At 41.4% G+C, this 13,794-nt stretch overlaps 1 protein-coding gene across 50 annotated transcripts in view; it reads left to right on the plus strand.

Annotated features, from left to right (window-relative positions):
• Ank2 (ankyrin 2) overlaps positions 1-13,794 on the plus strand; it is a 521,939-nt gene that overhangs the window by 477,876 nt on the left and 30,269 nt on the right. For 39 of the 50 annotated variants that reach the window (XM_075981403.1, XM_075981421.1, XM_075981404.1 and 36 more), the window contains 9 exons: positions 1,639-1,863; positions 3,333-3,431; positions 4,406-4,560; positions 5,847-6,058; positions 6,588-6,792; positions 8,583-8,679; positions 9,862-10,090; positions 10,283-10,408; positions 12,008-12,130. In XM_075981403.1, coding sequence (XP_075837518.1) covers positions 1,639-1,863; positions 3,333-3,431; positions 4,406-4,560; positions 5,847-6,058; positions 6,588-6,792; positions 8,583-8,679; positions 9,862-10,090; positions 10,283-10,408; positions 12,008-12,130 — 1,471 coding nt within the window. The remainder of the gene's footprint in view (positions 1-1,638; positions 1,864-3,332; positions 3,432-4,405; positions 4,561-5,846; positions 6,059-6,587; positions 6,793-8,582; positions 8,680-9,861; positions 10,091-10,282; positions 10,409-12,007; positions 12,131-13,794) is intronic. The other 11 variants (XM_075981399.1, XM_075981402.1, XM_075981415.1 and 8 more) reach the window with 1 other exon arrangement.

Genomic DNA, 13,794 nt, shown 5'->3' on the forward strand with positions numbered 1-13,794 from the left:
GACTAAGAGTGAGAAAAGCTACAGCTTTTGTCCTCAGGGTGTTTTAGTAACACCCAGAATGTCAACGGTTAATCCCATATGGACTGTTGCTTGTACTCAGCAGTTATTACCCCTACTCAACACTCAGCTGCTAGGGGAGAATGGTAGGCCCAGCCTGGCTACTGCATGTGGGAGGACTGTGGCTCCTGTGGTTTCCGCTGCATGACGTGCTTCAGAGGGCATTCTGGGCTCCTCCGCACCCATTTCTCTTACTAGCAACAGGTTCTCTGTTTAATGGCATGTCTAATGCATTCTGTGTTCTGCTGCCAAGAGGATGCTCTGATATTTCACTCGCCTAAAAAATAAAAAAATAACCTAAGTGTATCGTGTTTCTATCCCACAACTTACTTGGGTGGAATACCTTGCAAACGTTTTCAGTGTTGTCATGGAAGCAATATCTAGGCATGTTGATCTGGCTCGGCACGGTTATTCGCTGATCTATGAAACACCTATATGTTGCTTCCATTTTGTGGCTGTCGTAAAGACTTTGCAAATGCAGTGAAAATGGGAGGACACTGGCGTGATTGTGGAAGAGCCTACACACTGTTTACATGTGTCCTCGTGTCTATGTACAGGACAGCTAGATTGTTATGCTATTTAACTTTTGCTCCTATAGGAGGTGCGTGCCCAAGGGACCTTGGTGAGTGTCACGATGAATGAAGGAACAAGCATTCTAAGCTAAGCTGCTCCAGGATTTGTGACCACCCCAAAGAGACATTAGAAACTTTCTCTCGGCACACTCCACAGCCTTAGTCACTTGAGATTACCATTTTTTTTGTCATGATCCATGACCAGTAGAGAAGCCAAAGTTACAGAGATGCTTTTGCAAATTTAAATTATGATTTTTTTTCAATTCCAGTTCATTATAATTTGGGCAAAACCATGCCGTGCAAGTACCTCTATCAGCATGAGTCCGGGCTTCCCATGCCGGACTTCTCCCACAGAAAACAGAGCAGAGGGTGTTCCGTTTGTTTCCACTGTTTACCCTCTGTTTCAGTTAGGATGGCTGATTTCTGAGAAATCTTAAAAGTTCAACTATCGCTTTAACCAGAAAATCAGTCCTATTCCAGTTTTCCCATATTGTAACAAGTTGGCACCCCGGGAATGATGATTTGTGGGCAGGACACATTGGCATGGATTTGACCTTAAGAAAAGGTCTTTGAGGTCGTTTTTCAGTCATGAGATCATATTAAAATGATCTAGACAGAAGTAATCTTGGAAAGTTAAATTGAATTAACTTAAAACATATGACATTTGGTCTTTCCTGTGTGATCTAGCCTTATATTATTTGAACACATGAATTACATAGGATACATAAGGAGAGAGAAGGCTTGCCCACGTTCTTTGCAATTTCATGCCACTTACTAACAAAAATTGAATTATTCTTCAGTAGCATATGAAGATCATACAGAAATTAAAATAAGCAATACAAATATAGGTATTAGCATAAACTTGAGAAATACTTTTCCACGGGGCATTTGCATTTAAAAGAATTGTTCTGAGAAGAACTAAAGAGTATAGAAAAGAAACAAACTCACAGACTGGGTTTATCTGCCGTGTTTCTTCGAAGCACGCCTAATCTTCTCTTTCAATTTTCAGTTTCCTGGTCAGTTTTATGGTGGATGCCCGTGGTGGTGCCATGCGAGGATGCAGACACAACGGGCTTAGGATCATTATCCCACCTCGGAAATGTACGGCGCCAACGCGAGTCACCTGCCGCCTGGTGAAACGCCATAGACTGGCAACCATGCCGCCAATGGTGGAAGGAGAAGGCCTGGCCAGCCGCCTCATTGAAGTGGGACCTTCCGGAGCTCAGTTCCTTGGGTAAGGGTTTCCCATAAGCCTCCTACTTAGTCTCCGATGGGCTTATGCCCGCTACCCCGAGACCAATGGGATGAAACGCCAAAGGTACGTTAAGCCATTTTGAAAACGAATAGGCTCCTGTGACATTTTGTTAACATTGGACATAGTGCCTCGATGCCTGACTTAACTTCCACGCTTCCATGATAAGGTGTCAGTGAGTGAAATGTAGGTTGCTACTATTTTTGCTTCTTGGATGTGGGAATAACTGTCAGATTCCCAAACGAGATATCCATGTTTTTTAGGCCTTGGTAAGTATTTTTGTTTCTTGTCTGAGACTAAAAGGCCAAGTATAAAGAAAAAAAAGTGCTCTGTTTGAAATACGTTTACCGCCTTGTGTGGTTATGGATCCAGTTGCCACCTTCACTTTGGAGCGGAGTGTTGCCTTCATAGAATGTCTAAAGTTCAGTCTAAATGATGTGTGCATTTTCTATTATTAAAACTGCTACTTTCAGCTTTTAAGCCATGGTGTAAGGTGAAAATACTGAGATTTAACCTCTGCCATTCTCATTTTGGCAATTTTGAGCAGAAATTAGCATTTCTTCTTCCTTCTGTCTGTCTGTATGGCTACTGTCATACGAGGTGACCCTCCAGTGTATCAGGTGAAAAGTTGCCACTGAATGGTAACAAAAGGATGAGACTTTGGAGGGGGAAATGGGTTTCAAATCATTTTGAAACAAATCAATTGTATTTAAGTCTTGGTGCTTAAAACTGAGAGAGAGAAAAAAAAATCTTACTAATCAGGATTCCGTTTGATTGTTGTCAATGTCATACTGGGGGAGAAGATTTCTTGCTTTAGAACTCTGAAAATGTTCTAAAGCTTGTAATTTGGGGCAAACTGTTAAGAGATTGCTCCAAATTAAAAAGGGGTGTGTTGCTAGTTCCCAGGTGTAGAAGGCACCTCTCCTTCGTCTTATCAGACAGAGCTTTGGAAAGAGCCTGTGAAGTTCTGGGTTGCCTCAGAAAATGTCACTATGGTTGGATTCTTTCGAGGTTCTTGATGTTCCATTTAGAGCCTAGTTCCCCCCCTGCTCAGGTAGTTGAAGGCTTTCGGTAACCCTCAAAGCTGTTGAGGAATATCTATGAAAACGGCAGGCTGCTGCACAGAGTTTTTATTATATTCCCAACAGTTTTGTCCTTCCGGGAGAGACATTTTTCCCCTCCATTTTTTTTTTCTTTTGGCTAGTGCCCCAGCAGTGTACCTAAGTGGGAACAGACTTGACAGCCATGTGCTCCCCTGGCACAGAAAGAAGCACCTCCATTGTACACTCTGGGTCTCAGTTCCTGCTTCCTTGCTCTTTGTGACCAATGGAGGGGGCAGAACCAAACGCAGTGTGAAAGCATACTTCACCCTGTGATGCTGGGGTTCTGTGGACACGGTACCTGAAGCTTACTTCTGTTCTTTCTTTCACTGCTGCTTTGGATGTACTCAGTAAACTTCACCTGCCAACGGCTCCTCCCCCACTTAATGAGGGAGAAAGTTTGGTCAGCCGCATCCTTCAGCTGGGGCCTCCTGGAACCAAATTCCTTGGGTAGGAGCGACTTAAAACAAATTGATGGCTGCTGGCCCCCATTCTTCTCCTCCTTCTGCGATATGATTTCTCTTTTCGTCATTGTGCCCATGACATGTCCCTTCTCTATGATTTGAACTCTGTATGACCTATCTCTAGTGGACCATTTCTGACCCTTGTGGTATGTGACTTTTATTTTCGAGTGACGTTTTTTATATCTTCTCCTTTTCAAGTGCTGTGACCTTCATTTTCGTTCAAGCATGAGACTTGCCTAGTTGTACTCTGTGCTAGTCCTGATGTGGTTCTGACGAGTTTGGAGTCTGTATCAAAGCAACCTGGACTCAGACATGGAAAGCCTCTGTCTATGTTGAGGATGAATGTGACCTAAAAAAAACAACTCGCAGGACAGTGCATGTTCTGGATCCTGAGCATAATAGGCATTGGACAGTACTGGACTCTCTGCCGAGTGGCTCTTTAGGGCCACCTTGTGTGCACATGCCTATTGTTTTCCTGAATGAAGACAAATCTGAGCACAAGTCACATGTGCATGGCTCACGAGCACACGTAGTTTACCTCCCTAACATCTCATGTATAGCACATTGAGTTACGCAACGTACGAGCCATTTTCTTTCCTAACTCATGTTGTCATTTTGCACCTGTAGAACATGTTTTAGGAGATTGGCATACATCATAGACCTGCATGTACATTTCTTTTGGTTAAATGTGCTACACCGACATTTATCAAAGGAGACGTTCCAGAATGCCACATGCACTCACAGAGAAATAGCATTTGGCTTAAGGTAGCAGCATGAACCTGAGGACCAGTGCCCCTGTGTCACCCTCTGTTAGGTCACTGGGCTCTGGAGGAAGGCCCACTGTGTCCCTGCCCCCAGAATGAGCAGAATTCCAGGTCACTTTGCAACAGACAGTGTGGAGGTGCTTGTCTTGGGATGGGTTACCCTGTCTCCACTGAGTGTTCTGCATTGCTATGTCAGGCCCGTGATCGTGGAGATTCCTCACTTCGCTGCCCTTCGAGGAAAGGAGAGGGAGCTGGTGGTTCTGCGCAGTGAAAATGGGGACAGCTGGAAAGAGCACTTCTGTGAATACACGGAGGACGAACTGAACGAAATCCTCAATGGCATGGACGAAGGTATCTCTGGGTTAAGGGGACTGACAGAAATCTCAGGTGGAGACATGCCAGTTCTGCCCTGCTTTCAGAGCCTTAGCTGTCTGAGCACTTGTGTGCACATGCGTGTCTCTTGGGGTGTTTTACTCCAGCACACTGCCTGCTGGGCTCTGACTGCAGCAAGTTTCAGTGCACAACCCATCCATTTTCTTAACTGTGTCTATGTTAAATTCAGGAAAATAAAGCCCTTTAAGGTATTAAATATCTTACTTTAACAAGAATAGTCAGCGTGATTTTTTTCTTTTAAGGCAAACTTCTGTTGAATCTAAAACTAACAGGAGAATAGATGTTGTTTCATTGCAAATAACTCTGCTCAAAACCTTTCAACTTTCTACTATTAAAGAGACAGGAACATTAAGTACATTCAGTTATTCACATGGAGACTTAGTCTAATATTGGGTATTTCTCTAAATGCCTACACTAGAGCAACGCAGAGCCCATGATCCCACCTTCTGCTCTTAGTATTTGGTAAGTCATTGGCATCAGAGGAATATTGAAAGTCTGATGTCACCACCGATGTCAATCACAGAGTCAAACCAAGTCACGAGACAGAATACATAATCAGAAAACTTACTTTTAATCACTGCAGCGTTTATTACTAGGCTGGTCCCCCAGAACCTAAAGGACCATGTATTTTCTTAAGACCACAAGAATTGGTCTTTGAGCTAACTTTGAAATTTACCACAGGGCAGGGAACCCTGACTGCTCTTTGGACTGGAGAGGGAGGGGGAGAGGAGTGGGAGGAGGGGGAGAAGGGTGGGAGGAGGGGGAGGGAAATGGGAGGCTGGGAGGAGGTGGAAACTTGTTTTTTTTTCTTCCTTTTCTCAATAAAAAAAATAAATTAAAATAAAAAAAAGAAAAAAAAGAAATTTGCAAAGAAAAGGAGTTCCCATGCAGCTTCCTCTCTATCACGTGAACCAAGAATAGCATATGTTCACTTCCGCTACAGATTTGCCCGCAAACGCCCTCACAGACACCGCACTGCACAGGCACATCTGACCCGAGATACATTTCTTTCCCACTACTCTGGAAAGGCCTACGTTCCCCAAAAGTGTACCTGCAAATTGCCGAGAGTTGAGGAAAGATCCCAGTATTTATGTATTTAGTGTAAGGATGGCCTTGTGTTTTAACATTTACTAAAGGGGAGCTTTGCCGTTCCCCCTGATTACTATTAATCATGAGCCCATGAGTCTGCTAGAATGTTCTCAGGAGTCACTAGCTTCATGAGGATGGATCATTTCTTGTCTCAGTGCTGGACAGTCCGGAGGACCTGGAAAAGAAACGAATCTGCCGAATCATCACTCGTGACTTCCCACAGTACTTTGCGGTGGTGTCCCGCATCAAACAGGACAGCAACCTGATTGGCCCAGAGGGTGGAGTGCTGAGCAGCACCGTGGTGTCCCAGGTGCAAGCCGTCTTCCCCGAGGGTGCGCTCACCAAGCGCATCCGTGTAGGTCTGCAGGTATGTGCAAGTAGGCGGCAGAAGATACTGTGGGATTTTATCACCCGGGTTGCAATTAGGTTTTCACATGAGAGTTGAAATATCACCTAAATAAAGTTTCCCTGAGCGAACAAAGGCTAACACAGGAGACCAAAGAGCCACAAATTGTGGGGGTGGGGCAGGTGAGATGACTCGGCTGGTGAAGGGGCTGGCTGCTGAGCCCCGACGACCTGAATGCGGTTCTGGAAACCACGTGATGGAAAATGCGACATGACTTCCTCAGGTTGTCTTCTGACCTGCGTATGTGGGCTATAGCATGTAACCCAGCCACACACACTTCTAACATGCAATAAATAAATAAAAATAAAATGTAATAAATTCTTTTCTCAATTGTGAGCGATTAATAGTGCTAAATAAACTTAACAGCTACCACATATGAAATCCATTCACCTCATTTGTGAAATAATAAACATTGTTTGTCTGGTTGTGATTGTTGACATTATGTAGGATACTATATAGTTCAATGTCTTTTTTTTTCTTCCCTCGAAAGGCTCAACCCATGCACAGTGAGTTGGTGAAGAAGATTCTAGGCAATAAAGCAACCTTCAGTCCTATAGTCACTTTGGAACCCAGGAGAAGGAAGTTTCACAAGCCTATCACCATGACGATTCCTGTTCCCAAAGCTTCAAGTGATGTCATGCTGAATGGTTTTGGGGGAGATGCACCAACCCTAAGATTACTCTGCAGCATAACAGGTGAGGCATAGCATGGAGAGTTCTAGAAGATATTGAAATAATAGTAAAAAACTCAGGACGTGCCAGGTTAATTATGCCCTGGAAGCTGAGAATGTAGGCGAACGTCTGTGAGCCAGTATTTGGAAGGCTGAGGCTGGTGGATTTTGAGTTCAAGGCCTATCTGGACAATATAACAAGACCTTGTATCAAAAAGCTATGTGGTTAGATACAATAATTCAGGGAAAGCATTTTTAATTAACTAGGTGAACAAAAGGTTAAAAAAATATTTTCTCAACCATGTTTGTATATCAAACTATTGTAATAGTTTGTATGTATCAAGCGTATATACTTGATATGCATATTTATTTTTAAAATAAATGTTTTAAATTTAATATTTGTAACCTACTGAGTTATTAGTGCTGTCCATATGTGCATGGTATAGGGCCACCCACCAGCTGATAGACGTGGGCAACCCAATCTACCAGTGACTGCCCCTCGAAGAAGAAAAGTGACCCTTTCTTTCTCCTAGTAAGCATAGATTGCCAGTATCTCCTCATTTATGAGTGTTGTCTTGACGGCTCTTTCCTGTATATGCAGGATTTCCTGGGGTGATCTAGTGCAGGTGACCCAGTTCTGAGAATTGAGCCGCCCAACACCCTGTGTTCAGCAGCCAGCATCTCACAACACTCCTCCCACCCCCTTTATCCGCTCCTTCTTCTTCTTTATTCCTCTTGTTCCTCTTCTGCAATGCTCCCTTGCCTAGAGGGGGAGACGGGGTGATGTAGTTGTCCCACTCACAATGTCCTGTTCTTAGCACTGAGAGCAGGTATGCATCTCTGCCTTAACCACGACCTACATCAGTAAGGAGCTTCTCTGGCCAAGGTTTACAGCTCTGGATATAAACAGAAGGCCGTTTGGCAATATGGTTTTCCCCCTAGGGCTTATGGTTTTTCTGTGACCATGATTAGAGAACTATACATGCATTTCCTGCAGTGGAGCAGTCTCAAGCCAACCAAGAGAGCAGCTGGTTCCCCATCAACAGTCTGGTCACCATTGCACCAGTGGGCACATCTTGCCTGCCAGATCAGTCTCGTAGCATGTGGGGTCCAGCACTGGATAAAATCAATGATTCTTTTTTCTTTTTCAGCAGTCTTTTTAGCAGGCCAAGATACACAATGCCTAGTAAACAGATATTCAAATAATTTCCCATAAATTTAGCTTATCTTAAGGTGGCATTTGCCTTTTTGAAGTGTCATTTTTTAGTATGTAGTTTTGAGAGTTTGTACTCTCATTTTGATTTAATTAAATTTATTTTCTTCTTTTTTATTTCTTATTTTATTTCATTTTATTGTTTGCTTGTGGTGCTGGTGATTGAACCTAGGACATGTTATTTGCTAGAAAAGGCAAGCACTTTACTCCTGAGCTACATATTCTTAGCCCTGAAAGTTGTTTTGTTTGGCTGTTCTCTCTCTCTCTCTCTCTCTCTCTCTCTCTCTCTCTCTCTCTCTCTTCCTCTCTTTCTCTTTCCATCCCTCCCTTCCTCCCTCCCTCCCTCCTTCCCTCCATCCCTCCCTCTTTTCTTTATTTCTTGGCAGTGAGGATTGAACATGGGGCTGGTCACACACTAGGCAATTGCTCTAACCTGCATCCTATAAATTTACTAACCTGTATCCCAGTTCATGGTAGTCTCATTGTGTCTTTTTGTGGATGGAGGGACCACACAAGTGAATAGTCAGAACCCACAAAGACTTTATTTACAATCTAGTGTCTGGCATTTTGCCCAACCATCTTCCACACTCATGCTATTTCAGGTGGAACCACGCCTGCGCAGTGGGAAGACATCACAGGAACTACGCCACTAACATTCGTCAATGAATGTGTTTCCTTTACAACCAACGTGTCTGCCAGGTATGTGTGTGCAGCCCAGAAAAGCCCATTCACTGGATTTCTTTCTTTCTCCCCAAAACGATCTTTTCTTTTTGTTGTTTGATGTTGTTTCTTAATTCTTTCAAGGGAATTTTGGTTGCAGTTGTTTAATATTAAGTTGGGCTTGTATTTATTTTGACTTGTATAGTAACACTACAATAACCAAGTCCTGCATGCATTCAGAATAGATTTTTTGGGAAATACGTGTCTCTCTGCTTTGGCAGTAGGATTCTGATGCTAGCTTTGGCAACCGCTCGTGGTACTTCCAGTCCCCAAGGAATGAAAAGTTTCCTGTTAGCCAACAATACACATGAAGAGTTGCTTTTTCAGTAGAATGACACATAGTCAGTGTACCTTGCTTAGTGGCTAAAGAGTTACAATGTGTTATACACCCTAACACATTTGCATGAGACTTAAGAGACTGAAGGTATCTTCCATTATTTCTTCTATTATTTCTTTTACATACAGTAATTGAATTCTAATATTCATTTTTATTCGTATAGTCTTTGATGGATAGGTGAACATCTTTAAGTTTCTGCTTGGTCTGATTCAGTCTTGGTGGCGAGCGAGTCCCTTGGATGATGACGCAGTGAGGGCATGGCATTGAATCGTCAGAAGATTAAATGAATAGAAGCGAAATCAAGGGAAAGAGTGCTCAGTCAGAGAAATCTATATCATACTGTCTGATGTGGAACTTTTATTCCCAAATATTCTAAAAGCCATCACTTTATATGTCAAAAGATTGATTATAAAGAAGAGTTTTCAAAAAGAGAAACACAGCTAGAACATTTAAGTCAATCTATTTGTTTGGTTTTATTTTGCTTTGGGAGGTACATAATCTCTACTGGATTCATTACTTATGCATGGTAGTATGCTACATAATGGCTTTTAGTTCTAAGTGTTTATTGTCCATTGAGCATATTCCCTCTTCATCGTAACCAATCTTAAAAATCTGATATATCTCTCCTTCTTGATGCCTCCAGACTTAAATGCCCATCCCTTGTTTTCCTTGCCATTTCTGTCTTTGTTTCTTTTTGATCTCTTTCTCTCTCCTTTCTTTTTCAAAAAACATTTGGTGGCTATATTGATCATATTAAAGAAACTAAATTTTTTTCAAATGGCATACTTTAAACTTTAGGTAACTGGTTTTCTCTCTTTTTGTAGGTTCTGGCTGATAGATTGTCGACAGATTCAGGAATCTGTTTCCTTTGCATCGCAAGTGTATAGAGAAATTATCTGTGTACCATATATGGCCAAATTTGTAGTCTTTGCCAAATCACATGACCCCATTGAAGCCAGGTTGCGGTGCTTCTGTATGACAGATGATAAAGTAGATAAGACCCTTGAACAACAAGAAAACTTCTCTGAGGTGGCCAGGAGCAGGGATGTGGAGGTAAGAATATAGCCTTGGTGCATCCTGGGGACTTGTCATGTCTATGACAGATGGCAGTGAGCAGTGTGAACATTGTTGTATGTATATTCTGAGAACTGAAGGTTCCAAGTACACTTACTACCTGTTTGTTATAAATGACATGAAAGTGATTGTAGCTATCTCAGACCATGTTGGTTTTCTGTCTTATCTTAGGTACTAGAAGGAAAACCAATTTATGTTGATTGTTTTGGAAACCTGGTACCACTAACCAAGAGTGGCCAACATCATATATTCAGCTTTTTTGCCTTCAAAGAAAACAGACTTCCTCTCTTTGTCAAGGTAATGTATATATAAAACCAAAAATCAGTTATGCCTTTACATACATACAAGTACATACATCCATACAGAAAGTCCAAGGGTTGTTTTTAGTTACCTTCATAATGAGAATATGTGCTTTTCAAACATTTCCAATGATTTTGAAACACATTTTACAAATGTTTACAAAAAAGCATACCTTTTAGTTTATTCTTGAATTTCAAAGTCAACTGTTTATTTTGATGAGAGAGCACATTTATGAGAGAAATGAGGACAAACTATGACCACGTTATTAAGTAGAAACATTAATAACTGTTCCCCAGATGGAGCCTGCTCTGTCTGTCTCGGTCTCTGTCTCTTTCTGTGTCTCCATCTCTCTGTGTTGCTGAGAATTAAACTTAGGGCTTCACTCCTAGCTATTACTAGGCGTAGGCAGTGACTCTACTAGTGGCTTAAACTCCCACCCCTCCCGTTTGTTCACTGCTGTCACTTTTAGATATTCATACTTAGATTTTAAAATGTATGTGGATGTCACTAATGTAGACACCAAAAGAGCACTGATAACTTTTTGTAGTAATTTCTTCAAAGACCCAGAATCTCAGGGTCCAATAAGAAATCATTCTAGTTAGAGCTGTAGACTTCATGTACTTTCATCAGTTCAACATATAGAAAGTTTGTTGTTGAATGGGTCCAATTACTAAGGGATACCCAGGGTAGTAAAACTCATAAATGCAGAAAGTAAAAGGGTGGGTATCATGGAAAAGGGGTCCGAGGAAAGAGGAGCTGTTGCTTAATACATGGAGACTTTCAATTTGGGAAGCAATTCTGCATGCACATGGATGGTCGTGACAGCTATACAACAAAATGCATGCTCTGTCACCTCTGAATTATACACCTAAAATGGCTAAATACACCTGAAATGATGTTTCCCATTACAAAACCACAGTTAAAATAGAATGAAATTCTGATGTTGGCAATGAACTTAAAAATATCCTAAGTCAGTAAAACACAGGGAAAATACTATATGAGTCCACTTTACAAAGCAGAGAAATCCATGGAGACCCAAAATTGTTTGGAAGTTGTCAGGGACAAGGAGTGGTAGGTGAAATGTGTACTGGGCACAGTTTCTGTCTGGGTGAATAGAAAGCTCTGGAAAATAGTGGTGATTGCACAACTTCATGAATGCACTTTCATAGCACTTAAAAATCATAGAAATGTATGGTTGTATGACAAGTATATTTTACCACAATCTCAAGAAACGCAAATTCATTTTGGCAACCTGATATACAGAAAAGTAACCACAGCTACTGGTTATTTTGTATGTAAAACTTTATATAAGGTCTGAAGGGAATCCCATGCATGTGACTTAACATGACGGTTAGCTTCATCTGACATTGCGTGCATATCCAACCATCCTGGTAGCCACCTTAATAGAGGTACAGCTTTTTCAATCAGCAATGCCTGAAAGAGTGATTGTAAACAACGATACCAAAATAGAAAGGAGAAGAGCTTGGAGTCTGTGGTTCCTATGTCCCTCCTTGAAGTGTCACCCGAGTGTAATTATGCCCCCCCAACCTCATCTGATGTCAGACGTCAGTGAAACCCATGTCTTTCTTGTTCAAGGTACGTGATACAACTCAGGAACCTTGCGGGCGACTCTCGTTCATGAAGGAACCCAAATCCACAAGAGGCCTGGTGCATCAAGCCATTTGCAACTTAAACATCACCCTGCCGATTTATGCAAAGGTATTGTGAATCCTGTAGTGTTCTCAGGGCAGTCCAGAAATTTGAGTTTCAACTTCTTTATAAGAGATATTCAGCACAAGAACATGCACACATTATTTTTGGTATCCTGCCCCTTAAGTGATTTTTTTTTTCAATTCAGTAAAGAAAAAAAGCAATTCTCGCCTTCTTTGGCATTTAATGCACTTTTATGGAGGCTTTTATTTTTATATAGCAGATATGGCAGAGAAAAAATTCGCTTTAATTTTAATGCCTTTTGAGCTGGGTTTTAAAGAAAAAGCAATTGGCAATTTTTCTGTTCTTGTTTCTCTGTGCATTCCTGAGACCACATGGTGCCTTGCCTCCCACCAGGGTGCTAGTGTGGTAGTTATTCCTCACTACTCACTCAGCTGGGTCAGCTTAAAGGTTCGGAGCATACGACTCGTGTTTTAGCTTTGCCTGTTTATATTATAACCTGTCCTGTTTAAATGGTGTAAGAATTTTAAAGTAACTTTTCAGTTAATTTAACATGATCAGGATAAAAATGTCCTCTTGACAGGAGTACATTTGATGCAACACCAGAAAGACTTTTGTTTTTTTCTGATGCAAGTCTACCTAATATTACTTTCAATCTAACTCTTTCTCGATGGCATTATACATTGACTATTACTAGGGTATCAAAGGAGGTGACTGAACCAGTTAAATGACATGGGGAATGTTATTCTGAAAGCCTTTTTCCCCTATAAGCTAATACCATTTAAAAACAGCCAGCTGCAGATGGCAGTCTGTGCGTAGCTGCTACAGATGTTCAGTTTGTTCTGCACTTGGCAAAGGGCTGAATAGTGGGTGATGCATGGGAAGTAGGGGAATGCTTCAACTTTCACTCCTGAATCTGCAGAACCAAGAATTCTCTATATTACTTTTACCTCCTCATAGTTGCCACAGAATGTATTGGTTTAAATATTCAGTCTTGGAAATAGATACCAGTTTTATAGAAGACGGCTCTTAGCGTATGTTTTATGTTGTTACTTCTTAATAATTAAAAACAGAAATTGAGTATCTATTTCCATATATGATATTCATGATGTTCCGATGCCATTGAAATGTAGCAGCAGATAGATCAACCATGAAAATGTGATCTAATTGCAATCCCATGACACAAATGCACCTTGGTGGTTAGTCTCTAGAGGCAGAGTTAAGAGCCACGGGAAAGCTGCACAGGCCACCCAGAGATATAGTATGAACGTGCTATGACTGGTCTCCGGGCTCTCCATGTTCTGTGAGAGAAAGCATTTACTTCATTTTGTATTTTTTGAGACAAGATACAGCACACAGTGTTATTAATGCTATGGTGGTTTTCTATTTAGTCACTCAAGATGAAAAGAATAAAATGCCAAACATTGCATCTTTAAGATATACTGAGGATGTAGTATATAATAAAACGTGTGTAGTGCCCAAGTGTTGAAAACATTTGCAGCACAAACTTAGTGATGCAGTTTGACAGTTTCAGTCAGTCCCATTATAACTGGGGTAATGTCATCATCACCTTTTCTGTGAATCAATTCCACCAGATCCATTAAATATCAAGCTTTGGGCTGTTGGTAACTTCAGGTCAGGAATTGGTATATTTGTCATTTGTGTGTGTGTGTGTGTGTGTGTCTTTGAATGTATAAACTTTGATCAATCTT

This window comes from Microtus pennsylvanicus, chromosome 7 (genome assembly GCF_037038515.1).
Source record: "Microtus pennsylvanicus isolate mMicPen1 chromosome 7, mMicPen1.hap1, whole genome shotgun sequence".
NCBI lineage: Eukaryota > Metazoa > Chordata > Mammalia > Rodentia > Cricetidae > Microtus > Microtus pennsylvanicus.